The sequence below is a fragment of the Periophthalmus magnuspinnatus genome, chromosome 4 (genome assembly GCF_009829125.3).
Source record: "Periophthalmus magnuspinnatus isolate fPerMag1 chromosome 4, fPerMag1.2.pri, whole genome shotgun sequence".
Lineage (NCBI taxonomy): Eukaryota > Metazoa > Chordata > Actinopteri > Gobiiformes > Gobiidae > Periophthalmus > Periophthalmus magnuspinnatus.
In genome coordinates, this window is record NC_047129.1 from 11,629,032 (window position 1) to 11,653,753 (window position 24,722).

Sequence of the window (24,722 nt, forward strand, 5' to 3'; positions counted from 1 at the left end):
CACAAACGCTCAGCTACACTATTAAGAATATTAAATACATTGTATTTATGCAGTGCTTTTCACCATCTCCTGGTGTACATATTGTACAGGAGTTGTAACTTTAGGTTTACTAGAATTGCTTTGTAAACAGGTTTCTGTATATTTTTTACAGTATGCAGGGGTGTTTTAAATTTAAGTTGGTGTTAGTGATCAACAGACAAAATAAGATAACTTAGTATGTGTATGAATGTGCTGCTTGTACTTAGCCTCTTCGAGAGTGCAGTGAGTTTGGATGTGTGTGTGTTTGTTAAAAATAGATAGAGCTGAATGGCTGAACAGGGAAAAGGCAGAGATCTGAGTAATGACTTCAAAATTTTGATTGGAGCAGATTAAAGAGTGTTTGCGTGTCAGTTAGGGTTTCAGCTGCAGTCATGGTTTAGATTAGAGTGTGAATAATTACTAATATAGTTATATGATTATATACTTTGTTCTAACAATGTGTGTGTGTGGGGGGGGGAGTGTGTGTGTGTGTGTGTGTATATAGATATGTATGTGTGTGTGTGTGCGTGTGTGTATATATATATATAATGGCTGACATGTAACACTTATGGAATTGCTGCTATGGAGGTTACTATATCTATAAAACTATAGGCAAATATTTTAGTCAAATCTAATGTAGTCTGTCATATGAACTTGAAGCTTGCACTGCAATACAGAAAGTTTTTATTTTTTTATTTTTAACTTTATTTGTAGGCTTAAGTAGTTTTATAACAGTATAGGATAAGTAACAAAGGAACAGGATCACAGACTGGGGATACAGACAAGTGTGATGTCAAATCAATAAAAATAAATAAAAGCAAACATTATATTAAATATAAGGTCCATTGTTGCCCATTTTTCCCTGAGGGCATCATCCGGAAAAGGGTGTGTTGGCCTATGCTTTTTTTTTTGGTATTATTTATCCTTAGAACATGTTCCTCTATACAAATATAAATACTTTCTCCAGCGTATTACCTCAAAACAAATCCATTAATTTTATCAAGGCTTTATGCAAAGTATTGCACTTCCCTCTGTTTTTATTCGTACAAAGAACAAGATTCTCAAATATGTGCATAACAGCAGAGTGCTCAGAAAATCAAAGTGCAACCTGCTCCCCTCCTCCATGATGTGTTTTCTCACTTTTATCCAAAAATGTGTTTTATTCTCTGAGATGTTTTGCATACCAAGTGTCTTTGTGTCACAGCAGCAGTAGCAGCAGCAGCAGTTGCCAGCTGAAATGCTGCCCACCACAGTTACTGACCTCTCCTTCTGACATTAGCAGCCATTAGCCATTAGACTAGATTACTCTCTTAATGTTCTCATAAATATTTAGCTGTTTGTCCCTCTTGTGTCAAGTGATTGGTCTATTATTTACTGCATGCTCATTTGTTCAGTCTGTGATCTCATGATATGAATAAATGTAATTTTGGAGAAATTTCAGAAATAATAATAAAAATAATGTTTTTGTTTCAAATATAGTAGAATATCATGATAAAAGACGCATTTTTAGAATAGTTTATTTTGTGCTTCAGATCATCAGTAACATGGAGGCTCCAGTGACAAATGGTCCGAGTGGAGGAGGTAACACAGCCAACGGTCCAACCTCCAACAGCCGCGGCTGTCCCTCGCCCATGCAGACCGGCTCTTCCAACGACGACAGCAAGACCAACCTCATCGTCAACTACCTGCCCCAGAACATGACCCAGGAGGAGTTCCGCAGCCTCTTCGGATCCATCGGAGAGATTGAGTCCTGCAAATTAGTCCGTGACAAGATCACAGGTAAGACGTGGGATTCTAACATCGCCCCAAATGTTTGCCACCTCAAAGTAATTATTTACAACAAGTCTCACTGTAAGGTCTCACTTGTTTTAAATTCATGCAACATTTTTTCCAAAATTTACAACATGTTTTTTTTTATAATCCCTAGAACTATCCCAAGCACTAAAAGTCAGCAAAGTGTGCCCTGTTCTCCAGAGGTGTTTAAATTAAGCAGCACTTGGCTGTGCTAATCATGGCTGTAGTCTGGGTGTAGTGGTGTTGTGTGGGTGGCCATACAGCAGATGGATGTGAGGGGGGGCGGCTCTGTGATAATGCTCCATAATGGCTTTCATTTTAGATCCTACTTACTGACACTCTTCTCCTGATAATCTCATTAAAGAGCAGCGGGCAGGCAGAGGCAGCTGAGAGCACCAAGCTTTTCTCACACCGCACAAGAGTAAACAAACACATGCTGCACATAGAAGAGCTAATGTAATGCTGTTTACACATCATCAGAAATATCAAGCAGAAGTGCTTTAACACCCGGGCACATAGTCACCCACTATGGCCACAGGTCTAGTAAGTCTAAACTGCACAGAATAAACATGTAGTATGGTTAAAATTCAAATTGAATTCAGAATAAGGAATAAAGTATGGTTAGATCTGTGATGCTTATGGTGACATACACCCACCCGAAGGATTATTAGGAACACCATACTAATACGGTGTTTGACCCCCTTTCGCCTTCAAAACTGCCTTAATTCTACGTGGCATTGATTCAACAAGGTGCTGAAAGCATTCTTTAGAAATGTTGGCCCATATTGATAGGAGCATCTTGCAGTTGATGGAGATTTGTGGGATGCACATCCAGGGCACGAAGCTCCCGTTCCACCACATCCCAAAGATGCTCTATCGGGTTGAGATCTGGTGACTGTGGGGGCCATTGTAGTACAGTGAACTCATTGTTATGTTCAAGAAACCAATTTGAAATGATTTGAGCTTTATGACATGGTGCATTATCCTGCTGGAAGTAGCCATCAGAGGATGGGTACATGGTGGTCATGAAGGGATGGACATGGTCAGAAACAATGTTCAGGTAGCCCGTGGCATTTAAACGATGCCCAATTGGCACTAAGGGACCTAAAGTGTGCCAAGAAAACATCCCCCACACCATTACACCACCACCACCAGCCTGCACAGTGGTAACAAGAATGATGGATCCATGTTCTCATTCTGTTTACGCCAAATTCTGACTCTACCATTTGAATGTCTCAACAGAAATCGAGACTCATCAGACCAGGCAACATTTTTCCAGTCTTCAACTGTCCAATTTTGGTGAGCTTGTGCAAATTGTAGCCTCTTTTTCCTATTTGTAGTGGAGATGAGTGGTACCCGGTGGGGTCTTCTGCTGTTGTAGCGCATCCGCCTCAAGGTTGTGCGTGTTGTGGCTTCACAAATGCTTTGCTGCATTCCTCGGTTGTAACGAGTGGTTATTTCAGTCAATGTTGCTCTTCTATCAGCTTGAATCACTCGTCCCATTCTCCTCTGACCTCTAGGATCAACAAGGCATTTTTGCCCACAGGACTGCCGCATACTGGATGTTTTTCCCTTTTCACACCATTCTTTGTAAACCCTAGGGGTTGTGCATGAAAATCCCAGTAACTGAGCAGATTGTGAAATACTCAGACCGGCCCGTCTGGCACCAACAACCATGCCACGGTCAAAATTGCTTAAATCACCTTTCTTTCCCATTCTGGCATTCAGTTTGGAGTTCAGGAGATTGTCTTGACCAGGACCACACCCCTAAATGCATTAAAGCAACTGCCATGTGATTGATTGATTAGATAATTGCATTAAGGAGAAATTCAACAGGTGTTCCTAATAATCCTTTAGGTGAGTGTAGAATAGTTTACTGTGCATTACATTTTTACTGGTTGCAAAAAACTTATAGGTTCCATCATTTCTTTCACTAATCTATAAGCTGTTCCCATAGTGGGGTTGGTTGCATGGGTACTTTTGGGGTCCTGGTGTGAAAAGTTTAGGAACCCCTGATATTAATTCTATTGTGTATATAGTCACATACAGACAGACAATGTAAAATATAAGCCTTGTAGGGCTGCGGTTAGCTGTGGTTATTAAAATATTGGTTGACTATTTTACTAATGATTAAGATTCAAAACTATGCAGTGGAGGAGTGAAATGAAGTGGTAACATTTTGGTTCTCTGTTCTGTTCTATACAGATGAAGTGTGTTTCAATGCAAAAAAGTCCTTTCTCACTTTACTGCTGTGGAGTTTACCAGTTTCGCTGTCCCATGGGTGCAATTTCCCAGTTCCTACTTTTTGGTTAACAAAGCACAAAAGGGATCTTTTGGCAGAGAATGTTAAGAACACCAGTACTTTCCAAGATTTAAGTGTGCAGAAGTTAAGTAGAAGTATTTACTTGATACAAAAAGAAGACATTTTAAAGTTATGGCTTTAAGTAAAACCTAAACATATTTCAAGCAAAGACAGTACTTTATACTGTCTTAGCCTCTCATTGCGTTGACTAACCAGAGCACACTGACTGACAGGTGTGAGCCCCGGCCCCTTTGTATGGAAGGAGACAGACAGGTGTGGAGCCTCGTCTGAGCTTCCACTTCCTGCTCCTGTCAGGTCCAATGATGCCGTGAGGGTGAAGCGGGTGCATGCAGTCTGTCACCCAGTCTGACTTCAGCCACCTCTGGGTGTCTTCTCTGCCCCACAAGCAGAGCCTTCCTTCCTCCCGCTCTTGCACAACTAAATGTAGCTCTGCTCTCATAACACACTGGGGACACACAGGTTAATCTTTTATTGAAGACTCTCTCACACGCAACTAGACGCTGCCCACACACTTTTGCATAAGCCCTGGGCCTTCACCTGCGAATGCTTCTGTCAGTCTCTGCTTTCGCTTGCACAGATATCATCAGAGTTTTGTTGTTGGAATTAAGTGCCTTTAGTGTAGGTGTCTTTACATCCAGCCTGCTCTATTCCAGGCACAGTAAGCAGGACGAGTTCTCAAGGACTTTGTGATTGTATATGCTGTAAATAGATCCTTTTACATCAATTTGTTTAGCCAAGCATTTATTGAACACACACCACACTGCACAAAAACTAACAGGTTTAGTTTAGTCAATTCAACTATCCAAAGTGTAATTTAGGAGAAGTTGTGAGCACAAATACTTAGCCACATATATCCAAATAAATGAGATGGTGATCAGCTGTATTTAACCAGAAGAAATCAAGCCATTTGTTTTCATGATAACAGAAGAAAAGTGAAGCTTTTTGTATGGTTTGTAATGGTAAAGTAACATAAATTGATTGCGGTGGGCTGTGGATGTGTCTTTACTGGAAGTCTGCTCTTTGCGTTTTCACATGGGGCCATAGAAAGAGGATTCAGATGCTGTGGCATTAAAATACGGTCTTGATTGTTTAAGTGAAAGTGTACCCCACACACAGTATTTAAGCTGTTTTTTCTATTGTTCACAAAATTATCATTTTAAAAGTATAAAAGTAGAACTTTATAAGACAGAGTAGTCCATCATATTGACATGGGCATTTTGTGTACACAGCTCATGTCACTTCTGTGTGTTCAGTTGGTTCATGCAATCTGAGGGAGCCATGCAAATCATAGTGACAAGGTAGCAAGCCAAGCAGATGTGGCCTATAAAAAATAGATGGAGCATGATGTCAGGCGTGGAGTGGTTCTGCCTCGACAGGAGCTTGTGTACCATATAAATGTCCTGTGTGAGCTTCTGTATTTCATAAGAACAACTTTACACCTCGCTCATACAGTGCGTCTGGTAGAACATCTCCACTTTGGGCCTAAAAGCATGAGTTTCTGCAGCGTGTACTTTCCATTAAGGTCATTGTTGTGCTCGGGAACATCGAGTGAACCCACAAGCCCCACATACATCAAATATGCATCTAACCCTGAGTTGCTAGGACAAATGGGCGGAGCCTTGTTTCTTATATAGTTCAGTCAATAATACACTATACTGCACCATCCTTTAAAGATGTCCATAAATCAAACTATTCTTACTCTTTAATTACCAAAACACTTTCTAAAGCTCAAAATGTAGCAATTGAAGTTTATTCTTTCTGTCGGTTTTGAAATCCTTCTGGTTAATTAACTCATAAAATCCTTGGTTTATTTCTGACTGCTGCTAAACTATAGTTTTTTGACAACACCAAAACAGAATAGCGTGTTTAGTAAAGCATTTTCACACCCCACTAAAGGTTTGCACAAAAGTGTATCAAAAAGAAAGAAGCTTTTACCTAGCTTTCATCTTTAATCACTGTGAATCTGGTGCATTTTGTTCCTAACATTTATGTGAACCTGAACTGAACTGAAGGCAACACAGCACGTGAACAAAGCTGACAGAGGTGGAGATGGAAAGAGGATTTGACATATGCAGTGCCAGGTATTAGGAGAGCTGCCAGCCTCAGAAGTGCACACATAGACAGGCATATATTAAAGTTTCAATGTCCCAGGTATCAAATGTCCTGCCACGCTACATGGCCCAAGATGTCCACAGAGATTTCTACCCTGAATGACCTCTCCTTAGATTGTTCTTGCCATTGCACAGCGAATGCCCTTTACACAGAGCGCAGAGGCTGTGACTGTCCCGAATGACGGGCCGTACCTCCAAAGGCAGTGTACGCCCCAGGGCCCCCACCCGCCCTCTGACCCACTGTTCTGAAGGGTGTACCTGAGCCCGAGCAGCCGAATGAGGCAGGGACCAGAAACTTGTCTTTGTGTAACCAACAGGACTTTAAACGGTATAGGGGGGATTGTTTTCAATATTATAAACTTTCCCCATGTAATTTGAACTGTACTTTGATAACCATATATGACAGATTTATAGATTTTTTAATACAACTATTTGTCCTGTTGTTGTTTATTGACTTTAGTTTATCCCTATTGAAACATCTTTTTATTTTTATTGTTGTTTTATTGTATTTGGGATTAGTTTGACAAAACTACATGCCACTACCACGACTATGTATTTTTGTATTACATAAATCATGAATATATTATGACCAAACACCCCTACTAGAAATAACTAACCTTATACATCACATCATAGTAATTATTTTTGGCAATATACTCTGTTGTATGTTGCAGTATGATGCTGTTCTTGGTCTATTTTCTCTGCTGCACCAGACAAGGGGTGCGGCCCACACAGTAGGCTGCAGTCCACTGGCCTGAAGGCCGAGGAGCCACCACCGTGAGGGGGTGTTTCCATACATCAGGCTGTGCGCTTGTCCCTGGGCTTATGTGGGCTACTGTGTGAGTATTAGATGAAGCAGGCCTTGGGAACAGAGAGTGGGAGCCTCCAGAGTGCAACAGTGGCTGCTACCTTGGCAACACAGGACGGAGATGATCTGAATGAGTGAGTGGGAGAGGGAGCTACACTGGATGCATGTGGGGGACGGACATGTTTATGAATTTTGTTATTTGGGCAGACACATAATGCACGCTGACTATACTCCCAGTGCTTGTGGAAGAGTGTTCTTGCCAAGTTATAAGATTTTTGACCCTCTGTATGGTCTAAGTGAAGTGTATTGTGACATGAAGCCACGAGGGCGCCTTTTTAAATGTTGGCCCATCAAAAATAGAACTACCTGAAGTCAGTGCAGCAGCAGTAGCAGCAAGGGGCAGAATGGGAACAGCACAAGAGCATGCCTACAGACTGTGTCACATTTATTTTGACAAATTGAAATATTTTCCCTAGCCGTTTCCTATTCTTAAAATGTCACTAAATTTAAGTTGAACCAAGAGGTTTCTGGGGAGACAGGACAGGTACACTGGCAGTATCACTGACTCATAGCTCTGATTATCCTTTTCTCATGCACCCTAGTTCTCACATTTTCATACAGAAACTAAAGGTTTCCTGCAAACTGATGGATTAGAAGTGATAACTATTTTTAAACAAATCATAATCATAGTGTACATAGTGTACATAATAAAATATAATAGTGTAAATGTGTTGATGTCTTGTTCAAGTATACTTGAGTTGGAAACAAAATCTGCCTCCAGTTATTTCACAATCGGCTCTACCTCCTGAGCCACAATTTTGATCTCATGGGGAAATGCAGGTATTTTTCTTAAGAAACATATTGCACAATGACCTGGGAATTTGAAACAATAATACAATACTAATAGGGTTTTCAAATACACGCAATCAATGTAAACAACAAAAGTCAGGTGAATGTGTTTTTGCTACCTGTGAGATCAAAGTGCCTATCTATGCCTGACAAAAGAACAAGGGGCTTTCATGTCTCTAGTGCAAGTCTCTTTGTAAAATCATTCACTGTAATGACACACATACCTGTGTCCATATGGGCTTTTCACAGCATACAGAGCATATACACTATAACAATAGTTAGTAATATATTATAAAAACTTGTATTGGTTAGATATGAATGACGTAATGTGAAAGCGGCAGGCAGGACCCCCACATGACGTAGGCTCTTCTCACAAAGTGGGCAATCCACTGCTCCATAGGAAACAAACAGTGCCTTAGTCATAACACCTCTCCAACATGCCAAAAAACAAGGCTAGTGAGAACCACGCGCTAGGAATAGCAACAATATGTCCTCAAACAACAAACATGAACTTCAAGAGATAGAAATTAATTTGAATGATTATAAGCTTTTGCTCTCTTCACGGGAAATATGGAGTTTATTTCCAAACCAGATGCCCTTCCTTAACCCAATCCTTCCAGCCTTGGGATGAGCACAAAAACTACACAGGCTCGTGACCCCCCATCACATTAGACATTCAGAAGAACAAAATGCTACATCTTTTGATATTTGCACAGCACACTTTTCCTATAATTCCCAAACGGGCCATTTCTCGCAGAAGGCCTATTATTTTATTAAGTCTATCTTCAAAGCGTCTTGGTGCAGTTATAGATGCTGTGTGAACACTCTGCAAGCTGCCGAAGGATTCAAAGGCAAATGAATATCTAACCTCATTAAAAGATCATTACGTGGAGCAATGCATCATTTAAGTTCTCGGTTTTAATTGTCATAATATATATATATAAGTTAATGTATCCATTAGGCTAATTGATCAGCACAAGGATAGTTTTCTGTCAGCTACAACCTCATTAGAGTCTATTTATCATATGTTTTAATAGCTTATGTGTTATGTGACCCAGATGCTGTATTGTGTGTTTTTTCTTTAATTTAGCAGCCATGTAAATAGCTAATCATATCTTTAGTCCTGTTTTCAACATCATATCTCAAATTAATCTGAAAAAGAACACAGTTAAAATTCACAATGCTTTAACAGAAGACAAAACCAATACGTTGTATTTAAATATTTTATTCCTCACAATTTTAGCAGCACAGTGCATCAAATTTCATTGAGTTCTCAGTGTGTTCCTTACATAGCCTCCTACATAATAACACAATGAATAGAGCGCTGCCACCTCTGTAAGCTCCACTTTTACTCCTGTTTTTGTTTGTGTGTGGTTCAGTGATTGAGTTATTGCATGTTTACCGCGCCCGCGTTTGCATCTGGCAGTATGGTGCGTTGGCGTGGTATACAGCGTGTGAATGGGAGGAGGTAGGACAGGTTCCCGGTGACTCCCTGCAGTGTTTGGCTCAGTGGCACGCTGGAAGTCGTGGGAGGAAAGACCCACGTGGAGCTCCCCTGATGCTGAAGGCAGATGTCTCACCTAGGGACCGGTGCCAAGATCTCAGTCTAGTCCTCCATCATCAAACCCTGTAGACACTGGGCCCTGCCAAAAGGAGTCAATGCGAGGCTGCTAGCCAAAGGGAAAGCCAATAATTGTGGATACTGTTGTCTACTGAGCACATACAGGCACAGTACATTGTTTTTTTTTTTGTCTTTAAAGGTGTACTATGTAACATTTCTGGGGTACGCCACCTGCTTGTCTCCATGAAGATGTAACGGTTTTGCATAAATTATTACTCAGTATAGCATTAAACTTCATCGGACAAAAGCAGGTGGAGCTAAACTAAGCTGAGTTACAGTTTGGAAAAGCAATGCCATTCACAGAAGAAGTGTTTTCTGAACATCAAGAAGTATTTTCTGAACATCAAATACTTTCCTGAACATCTTGGCCTTTCTTATTTGGAATTAGCATGACATATCTATAAAACTAAATCTTCAGAATACACAACTAAAATCACAATCAGGTCACATTGCCGCCATATTCAAATGTGCTGGTTGTGTCTTGTACATAAACACATCATTTACATTTCACGGCCATAAGTGCAGTGAAATACATTATGCTGAGGTTGTAGTTCAGTGCTGACTCATGTTTTTATGCCCACACGAGTGGCACCCACACATGCACATAGACATTTACAGCAGATAATCGACCTGCTCTGGGGACGCCTTCTCTGTCAGACACTGCTGCCTTTGGCCCTGTTTGGCCCAGAATGCTAATGTCGCTGCAGCATTAACATAAGCCCGTCCATCCAGAGATCAGCAATTCCCCTTAAAACATTGCTTACAGCTAACCCTCTAGTAGAGATGTCTTTATTGCATAGTTCAGTTTGGGAATTTAGACATAATGTTAACAAGTCAAAATTTAATCTTAACAAGTAAATGTATGTTGACAAGTAAAAATGTTAAAACACCACTCTTTGAATGTCACAAATGTGCTGATAAATATGAATTACTATTGTAAAGCATTACTTTCTGTGGATTTTTAACACTACAACACAGCATTTTAGTCCAGTATGTGGTGTAGATTAAAAAAAAAAAAAAACATTATCTAATCCAGCCACATGAAAAGAAGACTGCCAACCAAAAGTTCTTGTTAGTGGATACGTTTCACCACTCATCCAAGTAGCTTCTGCAGGTCAATCTTTTGTCCATTTGACAGAATTCAATTCTCTTTTTCTATGGGTCCTACCTGGATGACTGAGGGATTACGCACAGACATTGACAGTGATTATTGTGGTGATTGTTGGTTTAAACTGGATTAGGATTTGACGTTTCAGCTCACTGGTTAAATATGTCGCTATACTCATCTGAGTATCGTCTCCAGTTGCCTTTACTTTCTTCTTGTGGTGTTCACTTTTCCTTAACTCCTAACAACAAGAAACCTTCTAAAAAGTGCGTGTTGTTATATTTAAACGCCCTGACTTACCCCCTGGTGTCAAAGTGGAGTTAGAGGAGAAGAGCAAAAAGAACAAAGGCGGGGTTATAAATAGCAGCTTTCTCTTTGCGACGTCAGGTTTTTAATTAACAATAGGAAGTGCCTGATAATCCAGAGTAAATCCAGAGCAGAGAGCATCAGCTGTTTGAAGTTAGGGCTACAAGTCCCACTGGTCCTGTCTGTGTGGTCTGAAAGCCTACTTTTCTTTTTACCTAAAAGTGTGAGTCATAATTTGTGATTCACTTTGTCTTTGACTTATGGCTGTTAGTTTGTATTAACATGGACATGTACGCTTGGATGTCCCGTATGTCTATATCTAATTGTGATTTCTCTGGCAAGCATTGCGATTAGATGTGTGATTTATGTTTTTGCAAGAATATTCTGTTCAAGTTCACATTTTGAACATGTCCAGAAGAATTGACAAAAAGACAAACTGACAAACTAATACAAAAATCAAATTCAAAACATGTTTGTACAGATCTAAACTACAGGGTTTGTGCAGAATAAAGCAGGATATTTTGTTGTATGTGGAGGAAATATGCTACTTTCTATTTGTTGTGTTAGGAGACCCTTTGAAGGCTGGAGACCCTGGTGGCTGGACGCATCATCTTAAAGGGGAGTGTCTGTTAAAGGGAACACTGCTAATGTGGAGTTAGCATCAGGCTCAAAGACTCTGAGCTATTCAAGATCACAGTGACAAATGTTGTAGACTTTGTGCACGGCAGAAGCAGAGGCAGATATACTGTACTTACAAGACTACTTTGATTTGACAAGCTTTATTCAGACTGAAAATGTTTAATTGACTGTACTAATTAGGACCACAGTGAATATGAAGTATTATAACATTTAGTGCACAAATCAGAATCTAAGAACTTTCTGCTTCTTCTGCAAGATTATTTGAAGGAAGAGATTGTTTTATTATGAGTTATTTATTATTCTTACAAATGACCTCTGTGGCTGGGGTAAACAAGTTGGTGAAGTAAATTTGCACATGAATTGAAACAGCAGGTGGCAAATACAAATTTGAGCCTGTGATTTAAATAATGTTATTCTGTTGATTCTCGTCTAATAAAATGTTTTGTTTTTTTCTTTTTGTGTTGTTTCAGGACAGAGCCTGGGCTACGGCTTTGTCAATTACATTGACCCAAAGGATGCAGAGAAAGCCATCAACACGTTAAATGGACTCAGACTTCAAACCAAAACGATCAAGGTATCTCATCTCCCACAGTATAACAGATTAACCACACTCGCTGTCAATCACCAGACAAACAATAAAACATGAATACTTTGGATAAATAAACAATTGGAGGTCATATTAAGCTTCAAAATGTATTTTCTCAGCCTATCTAATCAAAGAGTGTTGAAAACCTGCTGCAGGATGGTTAGGATTAGCATACATGATGCTCAGAAATGCACACCTTATAATTCAAAAAGACACTGTAAGACCTTTGAATGTAGCTGTTATGCTAATTGCAAATGTCAAATTGGAAAAGGTAAAATTGTATAGATACATGTGAGTGAAAAGGAAGAGACTTGTCCATCACTGCACATTTTCCACAACAGTCAGTTCTCTTATTGCTTTTAAATAGCATGACTAATACCCAGCCTCGGTGGAGAGAGAGATAGGGTATCTGAGCCAAACATGTCCAAATGAATGCCTTCAGGTTTCTCTTTTAAATCAGCCCATCTCTGTGCTCTGCTTGCTCTCTGTAAAACTGTTATTGCCTTAAACATGACTAGTAGCCTCAGTAATCTGCTGTGTGCTGGTAATCCAGGATTCAGAGCGCTGTCATCTCATTTAATCTGATCTAATCTAATCTAATAGGATGGGATTAGCCAAGAGCTGTGAAAAGGGAATCCCTACGGGAGAAACACACTCTGTTGGACGTCTGCATAATCCAATGCTACGTCATTTTTTTTAAACCAAATCATCAAAAACTGACCTCATACAATGTCAAAGAAATGGTTATGATGAGTGTTTAGATACATGTTAGCCTTATGAGGTATATAATACATATATAATACAACAATGACAAACATTTTAACAAAAAAAGTGTACAATGTGACATTTACTGTGTATCAAGTGTTTTCCCTTTTGTCATTAGAAATAACTGTGAGAATAGTTGGACTAAAATATACAGCAAACAAATCTCATTGTCAAGTGGGCCACCAAACCTCCCTAAATGCAAATTGCTACAGATGCTATTAAAGTTAATTACAAAACTGTTTGAAGTTGCAAAAATTACCTCATGTAAAGTACAACCACTGTTAACACATAACTCATTAAACAGGTATGAGGTATGACCAATCCTTCTATTGATACTAGATACTAGTTTCTGTGGCAAGGCGTTGTTCTGTAATGATGACACAAGACTATACTTCACACCTCAGTTTGACACCTGACTTCCTCCCTACCACTATCTCTCTCTCTCTTTTCCTTTCTCTCCTTTTCTCCCGACAACAGCCTCCATCATCCCGAGGGGTAACAAGGTCAATTAAAAGCAGTTATTCTAAAATTAACTTTAGGTCACATTCTGCACGCTGCACATGCTCTTGGGAAAATTTTCTCTGTGTATTGTCTGTAGAAGTGCTGCAGGTTTACCACTATGACACCTCAGATTTTATCGGGTTAGACACTAATACTTTTTTTTTTTCATATTTAGGTGTGAGGAGGGGGAGGGTGCAAGGAGCTCACTGACAGAGATGTACATAATCTCATATGTATTTATACAGCGCCTGCTCACTAACACTTTCATCTTCACACTTACAGTTGGAGAACTTTTCCCCAACACGCACACACAATAGCGCTGGAAGCTGAGGAGGTGTTGATGGATTAGGCATCTGGACTTGGCTGACAAGGAGAGAAAAGGAGGAGAGGAGAGACAGAGCAGTGTGGGGGGAGGAAGTCAGGCAACCAAAAGAGAAAGATGGTGGAAAAACAGAAGGATTTGGGAAAACCACTTGCTCTTAAACATTGATTTCCTGTGTTGCTTTTAGTGACATATTTCTATTTAGATACTCACCTGAAGAAGCTATTACTCACTTATAGAAGATATCATGTTTTTTCAGGTAAAATTACAGTAAATAGATAACTGTTTTGCATTTATTTATTGAAAAAGGCAATATTGATCTAAAACGGCTTAGTAATGGAAATGGGACCATTGATTCCTGTTCAAAACTGCAGAGCTTAGACTTTTCTGAGCACTTAAATCAATCAAAATACAACTTTGAGTAAACTAATGATGAGGGAACACTATTGTAATATGGTTAAAAGCTCATAATAGATTATACAGAAAGTGTCCCATTTTATGATGTATAAACATGAAAAATCACTTTCCAGTGTGTTTGTTCTAGGATCATTCCTGTTCATTTTTTGTATCTTTGCTTGCTTTTTTTTTTACAGTTTAAATCTGCTGCAACCCTTTATTTGTTCAGGCAATAGACTGGCAGAAACGCCATAGAACATAGTCCTATGCAATCAAAAAATATGCAAAAAATTGTATTAACTTGATGTTCTTGGAATTTTGATTGAAGTCTTTATTTTGAATGTATTGTTGTATATGTAAAATAAAAAAGAAAAAGGTTTTAAAAAAGACCAAAAAAAATTCAAAAAGTAGAAGAGAAACCTGTGAGAAGTAAAAGTGATGTAAAAGAGGCACATCCATGTTTACATTTGAAAAGAACATGTGGGAGCAAAGTGAACCTGTCTCCTCCCTCTTGCTGCATCTATACAAGTGTTTCTGTAAGTGTGGAGGAGCAGCCATTTCCTGCGTGATTACTGTCACAGAATAAGGCTAGAATTGACTTCATTTGTGTGGTGTTGATTGCATGTATGTTAGTGGTACAGTATGTTCCGTCAGGAGCTCCGCAATAAAACAGGAGCAAATGACTTACCTCTAATGGCCTGAAATGGAACACACAGAAAGAAAGAATACAATAAAACCATTGTTTAAAAAAAAAAAAAGCTTAATATCCTACATAATTCAGTGAAAATAATTCTACTCATGTCATTAATAATACGGGCTTTCTCCAAAAGAAGATGTGTGTCCCTTTTATTTGATGCCTTTTATCCCAGTCTCTCTTTAGGTCAAACAACCTGTGGTTCCCACACTCTTCTTTGCATCTCACACAAATTACTCCAAAGTTGCATATCTGTGCTGTTTCTAGATGACAGTACTCACAGAGACGTGTTGGTTCAGAACACTTAAGTACATGCACAAGATATAAGGGATGTTAATGAGGAGTTTGCCTTAAGGCTTGATTACTTTAGTAAATGCCAGTATATCTGTGTGTTGTAGGTGTCTTACGCACGGCCCAGCTCAGCTTCTATCCGTGATGCTAACCTGTATGTGAGCGGCCTGCCCAAGACTATGACCCAGAAGGAGCTGGAGCAGCTCTTCTCTCAGTACGGACGCATCATCACCTCCCGCATCCTGGTGGACCAGGTCACAGGTATCCATGGGGCAGGGTCTCCTCACTCTCTACACACACACACGCGCACCCCCACACACCCCCACAACCACACACACACACACACCCCTACACACACACACACTCACATACACACACATTAACACATGTACAGGGCCTGCTTTCTTCTTGGAATGTTTTTCTTTGTACTTCTGGGAACACAGGATTATAATAGTGCCCACTCCTGTAACAGTTTTGGCCGGCACAGCACAGTATTATTAATTTGCAAACTCCCACATTAATTTGAAGTAACATAATTGACAATACTAAGCTCAAGACTGAATAAAACCCCAATTAGACATTCTATTGTTTTAATGAGGTATTGTTAAATGAGCTAATTGTTTCTTTTGAAGCACACAAATTACTTTCAGTTAAATTACAGCTTTATGTTTTCTTGTGTCTCCACATATAATCTGTGTTAGCCAAATGAGGACTCCCAATGCTTAGTGACTTGAGTGACCACTGTAGTTCTGAGCACTAGCTGTGGTGCTGTACTAAAACAATTATTACACAAGAGCCACAAGCTGTGTAATGTACATGCTCAATTACACCTTCCACTCCATCCAAAACACAGGCCTGAGTCACATCAGCCCATTGTTCTGCTCAAGGAGCCCACAGCGCGCTTCTTAGATCCATTTCAGGCTGCTGTCTGAGCCTCTAGGCTGCAACCTGCTCCAGTGTTGTGCGCAATGTGTTCTGATGAGGCAGAAACGCACATGCCCGCTGTAAAGCACGCTCATTTGCCTAAGCAGAGTAAATGACTGCTGGCAGTGAGGTGCATGGTATCTGTGTAAGAGCCAAGGAGAAGAGGAGACAAAGGCGCTGAAACGAGGTGGCAGGAGCAGAGAAAACAAAGAGAAAGCCCTAACCGAGGCGTCGATAAGCTCAGACGTGGGAAGACAGTCAAATGAGAAGAGGGAGGAGGCGCAGAAGGCCAGGGAACAGGGCAAGACTGGAACATATAGGATTTTGCCCTCATCAGCACTCAGATACAGTGTGCTTGCATGTCTCCAGCCTGTTTGCACTAGCAGATGTGTCATATACCACCATTCGACGGCCACCCGGGAGACTCCTGACCAAGCAACACGGCAAACCCAACTCTCAGCAAGGCCACCCAAAACACATGTGTTCTCAGCACAAACACACACGGCTCTCGTCTCACACTCTCTGCTCTGGCCGCATGCAATGAATAAAACATAACAACACATGCTGCAGCGGTCGCACCAGCCCCAGCCCTCATGCATTCAGCTCCACTCACAATGGATCATTCAATGTGCACGACAGGTCTCACCAGTGGGGCCACAGCAACTCTCACTGTAGGCAGTTATTATTCAAACCCAGGTTCATTATAGGGATTAACATTTTTAGGGTGTGAATTAGCAGTGGCCAATATAACATAAAAAAATCTGATTGCGTTTTTATAGAACCAGATCACAATTACAATGTTATCACGGTTCATGTAGACTCAGTAGCTTTATGTTGCCTTCTAAAGTAAAGTAAAGTCAGTTTTCTTCTTCTGAATGTTCCCACTTTACTGGGGTTGGCTAAATCCTCCTGTGATTCACTCGGAGGTTGATTGGTTGAAGGAGTGAGGGAGGAACAATTCCTGTGTTTGAGCATAGAGCAATATTACATTTTTTTAAATTACAGTCGTCACAAGGATCAGATCACAATTAGATCTGTAAAATAAACATCGTCCAACCCTAGTGTGAAAGAATACTAACAATGTGGATTTCCAAATAAAGTATATTTTAACAGAAGGCATCCGAAACATGTCAAGGTATGTGTAAACATCACACTGATCCTGAACCGTTATTTGGAAATAATATTGGATGACCAAAATGAACCTCTTTGAAATAACAAAATACATGTTTTAACTACCCAAAGGAGTTTATTTCCCAATTTAAAAGAAAGTGTGTCTCTGTGATAGCACCTCCATAATGAAGGTATTTCATAAGCGATGGTCTTCAGCCTATGCACAACACAATAAAATGCATCCTCACCATGAAGATAATGTGGGACAGGAGGATGTTGAACGGGTGTCCCCGGACCCCTGAGGTTAAGGATCAGCACGAGAAATGTTAATGATTAATTAGATGTTGGAATATGTGGTGATTAAAAACATGGCTGACTCTGAGAGCAGTGTGCGAGCCTCATATTTCTAACTGTACCATGGCGCACACAACACACACTCCCACACTCTCACCGCTATTAGGAGAGAAATGGGCTGCAAATTAAAACTCTCCTGTGATTGCAAAAGTGTAAGTACAGAACAAGGGAAGAGAGCAGAGGCCCATGGAGAGACAGAGATAGATTTGTGCTGTGTGCTCCACAAAGCCCTGGTTCAATAAGTAATGCAGAGCCCAGGGAATCGGCTGCACTGTCCAGCCCCTCGCCAGGCTGCAGTCACTGTCTGGAAATAGCTGCTTGGAGGAAGAAAATGTACAAAATGTCTCATATTTGAATTGCGTTTATGTATTTCAGTCTTACATGGATATGATCTTTTACTGCCTGTAAGTACTAAGTGTTTATAGCCACTCCCACAACTAATATGTTATGTTAAATGCCCTGTCTATTAAACATGTTAGTCAGTTCCTTTTTGCTGGCATCAGTGTCTGATATAGTAGACTGCATTTTCAAATTTTCATGTTTATTAGTTGCTTCTTTTACTCGTCAACGTTCATAAATAATGGAATTCAAGCTGCTGGTGTGACATTGTATAAATCTGTCGACATCAGTGACTCATTAGCACTGCCTTGTATTTATTCAATCACTGACGTACACGACTCTGATTCAGATGCAAGACAAAGCAGGGAGAGATCGGAAAAGATCCCACACACAATGTAGGAAGAGAAGAGTATCCACATGATGTTGCTGATGTAATTGATGTTGTTGGCTGACCAATGGCAGATGGGAAAGCTCGTCTCCAGATCCCGCTAGGCTAAATTGGGAACGCCAAGTCTGTTGTGTACGACCTCCTCATCAACAGCATGCTCTCTCCAGTCACTCTGGTGCTCAAAAAGACAAGAAAAACTCAGCTGTTAGAATAAATCAAGCCAAAATCCCCCCAAAAAGTGCCAAATTGTCCCGAAGACTCAACTTGACAAAGGAAACACTCCATTCTTTGTACTCTCAGTTTTTTCCTCTGTTCCTTCTGAATAAATCATTTAGTTTTTTGTTTTTTTTTTGTTGTTTTTTTTATCACTGTACTGGTGTTGAATCAAGTACTACAGAATTTGTATTTTACGTATTAGGGTTAGAGTTAGGGTTACTTAATAGGGTTTTTAATCCGAGTCTAGCAGCACGTCAGTTTAACATCTGGGCATTGATCTGGTCAGTTCAGTGGCTGAGAGACTTGATGAGTTTCAGCAGTTTTGATGTAATTGAAATAAACATAGTCTATAGGCCTACAGTCTTGAGATCCTGTTTGAAATTATGACATCGTAGATTATGTACAGTCCTGTAAATGATTTTTTTTACTATCCCTTTTTGGTGAATGAACAAAATAAACAAGTTAAGTTCAGGGTTTGTTTTTTATTGATAAGCATGGTTCTTATATGTTAAAGTAGCCATCAACAATAGGCTTATTTGAGCCTGCAACGATTCCTCATCAGCTGTAAACCTCACTACACGTCATTGCACTACCAGCATGAGAGAATATGCAGGCAGTTACAAATGATACTAATAACTGGCTTCATGGTGTCCCGGACGAAATCGAACAAAAAAACCCTCTGGGGCATAATGTTTTGAGCCTTGTAGTGCTGCCAAGTTGGACCCCAGACGCTGCTGTGATCAATTTCGACAATATGGACTAGCCTGTTGCAAAATGTCCATACTTTGATTTTGGGATCACTTTAAATTCATCCATCACTAGGCAATCCAGTCAGTAACACTGGACACCGTTCAATAGTGAAGAATTTCCAGATAACTCGAGTGGAATGTAAGCAAAAAACAAAATTTGGATTAAACTTCCTATTAACATGTGCAACAGTGCGATAAATCTCACAGACTTCTTCATCTACCACTAGGGAAGTCTTTAGTTTAAATAGATATAATCCCAAATGTGCTTTGAATTTTCAGTCAGCTATTCCTCCTATTACCTCCCACCTCTGTGTTGGAATAAAGGTCAATAGTTGGGCGATCAATACGTGCAAATATGTTGGATCCACTCTCTGGGCTGGTGCCAGTGCTGCTCTGTGTGGAAATTTAATTGCAGCTTAGTGAGTGTAAGGATGGCTGCTGTGAAAAAGCTGAGGCTGCGTTTCCTTCATGTGGGATGGAAGAACACAGCAGGGGAGGTTCTCATGGTAACTCTTTAATGCATCGTATAACTGTGGATAGAGATGTCAGGAGTTGTATTACACTGAAATCTGGCTAACGCAATTCAAATTGTATATATTTCCACATTTAGCTAAGAGTTTCCCTTGGGATAACTGTTACATGTTCAATGTAATGCACCCAGTGAATGAGACCAGGTGACCAGATTATTTCATCCATCAGTGGATTTTTTCTTTGCTGAGAATGTCAAGATTCAAACTGTGAAAAATTAATGCAGCAAAGTGGTACAAAAAATACACATTTTAAAAAGGAATTGGATCCTTTTTGTACAAGAATGAAACTACCACACAGCATTACTCACCCCAATTGTGCATTAGCATTGCCATCATAGCTTCAAACTCCACATTTGCCAGATCATTTGGTGAGGACGTCACAAAGCAAGCAGCTGTTGTTGCCTGTATTTTTAGATGTAGGAAATTGGCTGTGTGGGTAAAAAGACTGGTCCCTGGGAAGCTGTAAGCCACTAATCTCATGTGTGCACACAAGCTTTTCAATTTAAAAGTATCTGATTAAACACACATTTGGCCTGGTGTGTGCAGACTGTAGGGATTTCAACAATTTAGGCAAAAAAGATTTCATTTTACTAGGTACAAGTTGTAGTTGTTGTCTCGGTAGAATAGCAAGTAGTTATGAAAGTTAATTGAAAAACAAAATAAACTTCAGTTTTATGTTTTGAGGACAAGGCAATATTTGATGTGTACCACACAGATTGGCAGTAAAAACAGGGCTGACAAGAGTAACATTTTAGAGCTACTACTTCCATATGGTACATGAAAAACTTGTCATGACAAAAAAATTCAATACTAAGGAAAAGATGTGACCTATTACCTTGTTGTTTTATTGTAGCTCTGATATGGATCGAGACCTTTCTATAACTAATCAGAAAAAGTAAAATTTTGTACTTTTTTAAATATTAATACTTGCTCAAATGAGTATCTAGTATCGATACTAGTTTTAGTATCAATTAGTTTATGGATAATTTTAACATTATTGTTACTTATGGCTATTACCACTATTTTTAAATAACACTAACACTAAAGTGATCATTTTTATAAGTTGCATGAATAAAAAACAAAAAGCAGCTCATTTCCTCCCCTAGCTCTCTTGTTATAGCCATTTGGTGCCTTAAACCTTTGGTGAATGTTGTTTTGGACTTGGAAACATCAAAGCCATATCAGCTCCAAGGTCAGAAAAACACCTTGCTGCTTACCATGGTGGACACTCAAGACTCCCCAATTCACCGCATGGCTCCTGCCCCGAGTTTTAGTGCTTCCAAATCATTAATGTAAGCAGGTGAGCTCATGAATTTCAACAACACTGACTTTTCCCTCAAATGAGTTCCCCTTTTTTCTCTCTATACAGTTCCCTTCGTCTGCTGGCTTGAATAATAAACGTCCTCCTTCATAGCTGTAGTGAATCTCATTTGTAAGAATGGTCAAGGTAAGACTAGAGGAGAGGTGACCGCAGCCTTGGCTTGTGCTATCATCTCCTGTCTCGCCGCTTCTATAGCTGTAATCTTTTAGTTGCTAGCGATATGCACATCCAAACACTCACCCACACACAAATATAGCAGACAGATGGTTGGATCTGGGCTTTGACAGAGGCTAAAGCACAGGGCACCTAGCGCTCTTCAAAGTCTCCTCCACTCTCCTCTCATCGCCGTTTCAAATGCCATATGTAGCCACGCACACTAATGTTCCTTAAAACAAGGACATGGCTCTTTTCAGCTTTGTTCAAGTCTCTTTAATTAGCAAATGGCACAAAGAGAGTGTTTTCATTTTGCCTTTGCGGCGATATGAAAGGGAGTGGAGTCAGCGTGTACAGTTGGCAGCAATAAATGATCCTCCAAAGTGAATTACACGTGGTTACTGCTGCATGGGAGATGATAAAGTAGGTCTGCACAATAGAATGGAGAAACAGAGAAATGCAATGAGGAAATAGCCAAAACAAAATGGTCTCTCTTGCAGGAGTTAAAATATAATTATGTTTTGACGCTCTATCCAATGGCCATCGGCTGCATATAGAAAACGCACTACTTAAAACTAATATTAAGGTGTGGTACTACTAAATACAAAATTATTTTTAGATATCGTGTGCGCGAAGGTCAGATGGGGCCATGGGAACATATTGGCAGTCACATTTTAATTTGTCTGTCCCAGGGGTCACCAAAAGGAGGTAGTCTATCTCATATATATCTATCTTTTTCTTATTTTTCCTATTCAACACTGCCTAAACAACAACTTGGTGATGCACTGTGTGAAACCCTCATTCCAGATGGTGTAATAGCCAGCAGTCAGTTCCCCCACCTTGCTAAGCTGACTTCTTCTCACTCCATGTTTGGCGAAATGATAGTGACTTTTAGTGCAAGAGAAAGAGGTGCTTTGTTCGGGGCAGGGGCACACCAGAATAGCTCCTAGTTTGCTTTCATCATCCTCCCTCCTAACATCCTCCACTCTGGCTTTGTCCTTTCCTTCTCTACTCCTCCACTCTTCTCTTTCCCTCACTTCAGACCCGACCCCCTCCCCATGTTATTAGTAAGGCAGCCAATGTGCCCGTCTGTGTGTGCTAGCTGCAGATAAGCGCAGGTAGGGAGAGTTACATAAGCCTGCGTTGATTACTGTGGAGGAGAGGCACTGGCAGAGGGGCGAGCGAGCCGGAGACGAGGGACAGGAGTGAGGGAGACAGATTGCTGTACCTTACTAAGTACAATGTGCTCTAATACTGGCTGTTTGGCTGGCTGGCGCTTGATAAGTAACCCTGGCTTTTGGGGCCGCGGCAGAGGACAGTCATTAAGTTGGACTGACAGCTCGCCTTGTAAATGGCATCCTGTTTTTTGTTTTCATGTTGAACGAATAAAATATGCTCTTGTCAGGTCTGCTCCATTAATATGGCTGATATTGGCATCATACAGTGCTTTCATTATTTTTTTCCAGCATGTGGTTGTTTGCATAAATTAGTGGCATGGAACAGTCTAGGAAAGGTGCCATGTATTAATTGTTTTTATGATGTGTCAAAAAATTAATTTAATAGCTGAAGACCACTGAGCACCGCGTTCAATAGACTCTGTTTCTTTTGTTTCTTCTGGGCCCTTGTGTCTTGAAATATTCAGAGAGATTAAAATCTGATTTACTTTTTAATACACATATTTATTGACGTTTTAAACCCAACGCCAAATGGCCAAAACACTTAAAGCTTCAGCAAAACAGACTATAATAACAGCATGTTGTTTTCATTTTGGTTATTTTTATTGGACTGAAAAATCTAGAAAAACATGCGTCTTTACTATGAGCATCGCCACAGACCAGACTCTTACTTGGCCTGGAGGTGGGTCTCCATCTGTCTCCACGGAAATGTTGTTCCTTCAAAATATGAATGGTCTGAAGTTGTTTTAACTTTCTATTTCCATGCGGGTACTATGCCATTTCCAGAAAGTTACACAGTGTTGCTGTAGGTAGATCCAAAATTTCTTTAATCTTCTTCTTTTACAATAATGCAATCTTTCCTCAGTTATAATATCTTTTTTTACCTTTTTATTTCTTTGCAATCACGACTGGATAAAGGGTTAAAAAGCTGTCTTCTTAGTGTTGTCTCCACTCACCCCGAGGCACAAATGATGATTGTTTATCGTCAAATAATGCAGGAGGTGATGGGGTCAACCACCACCTTAGCCTTCTTATCTACTTACGCTATGACTTCGCAAAGCTAAGGGCGCCCATGATCTCGACTGCCGAACTGATACAGCTCCGTCTCAAATGCCTTTCACTCAGGAGCACTTTGGTCACGGCCATCTCCACTGCTCTTTCACACCTCATACTCAACAGTCTACCTCTCTCAGTCTCCGTTATGTGCGTGCTCCAGCCTGCATCTGTATGCCAAGCACCCATCCAGGGGCCCTCCAGCCAGATACCAGCTTAGGAGATGCTCAAGGCCAAACAAGTGTGTGGATTAAAGGACGAATACAACCCTCTCCTCTCCTTGTCTGTGTCGTCTCTGTGGAGGAAGCGAACAGGCAACTCTCCCACCCTTAACCTACTGCTGAGGTGCCCTTTAGTAAGTCTCTCAAGTTTGAGGACCACACAATACCACCAATATTTGAAGTTGTCGCTAATTACCAAGACAATTATGGGTGTGAAAAAGGGAGGAAAAAAATGTTTGTGTGGTATAAGTCAGACAGAGTTGACCCTTGTGTTTTCCCTATAAATGTTCATGCATGACAATTGCAGTAACAAATGAAGGAAGCCACAGAAACCACACTAGCTGCTGTGTGTTGCCTAGATCCCAGCTGTACTGTTTGGATTTTTTCGTGCGAGAAGCTAATTAGAATGTACAGTAACAGCGATGGCATGAGGTGAAGCGAGAGGTGGGATATGGGAAAAGCAAAGCAGAAAGGTAAAAATGGGACTAAAACAGAGCCATTTACTTTGAATAGCAGTTAATGAGAAGCTCCAGCAGCCACAGACACATGCTGCTGCTCTGCTGTGTGCGCCGCAGTGGTGAGTGAAGACTACTGAAAGTGATTAAACTAACTATAATCTTTTTGAATTGGTCTTTTTGTAGTGTGTGTAACTTTTTACATTACGTCATTCAAAAATATTAGCTTTTTGTGGAGTAATGGAAATGTAGAGCCTTACCCATCCCGAAGTTATTGCTTTTTTATTGAAGAACATTTGTGTAAAGTTCATTGAGCCCATAAACTGAAAAAAATGGTTGTACATCTCAGCATTGATCTTTCCTTTCTTTTGCTTCCCCGCAAAAATCAGTTCATATTTAATTATTTCTTGCCACAAACAGTAACCATATCAGACTAATATATCCCCAAACTCTCTGTTGGGCATGCCTGCTTTTTTTGCCTGAATCATTTGTTTTCAAAGAATTAGTTCACGCTGGTGCTTAGGCAGAATTGAAAACTCCTGATCCTGCTCATTTTCCAGAATAAAAAGAAAAGAGCAGTGAGAGGTGGTCAAGATGCTTTTTAA

At 40.2% G+C, this 24,722-nt stretch overlaps 1 protein-coding gene across 4 annotated transcripts in view; it reads left to right on the forward strand.

Annotated features, from left to right (window-relative positions):
• The window catches only part of elavl4 (ELAV like neuron-specific RNA binding protein 4), a 58,901-nt gene that overhangs the window by 25,249 nt on the left and 8,930 nt on the right, over positions 1-24,722 (forward strand). For all 4 annotated transcript variants that reach the window (XM_033965058.2, XM_033965062.2, XM_055221155.1 and 1 more), the window contains exons 3-5: positions 1,551-1,797; positions 12,045-12,148; positions 15,237-15,390. In XM_033965058.2, coding sequence (XP_033820949.1) covers positions 1,551-1,797; positions 12,045-12,148; positions 15,237-15,390 — 505 coding nt within the window. The remainder of the gene's footprint in view (positions 1-1,550; positions 1,798-12,044; positions 12,149-15,236; positions 15,391-24,722) is intronic.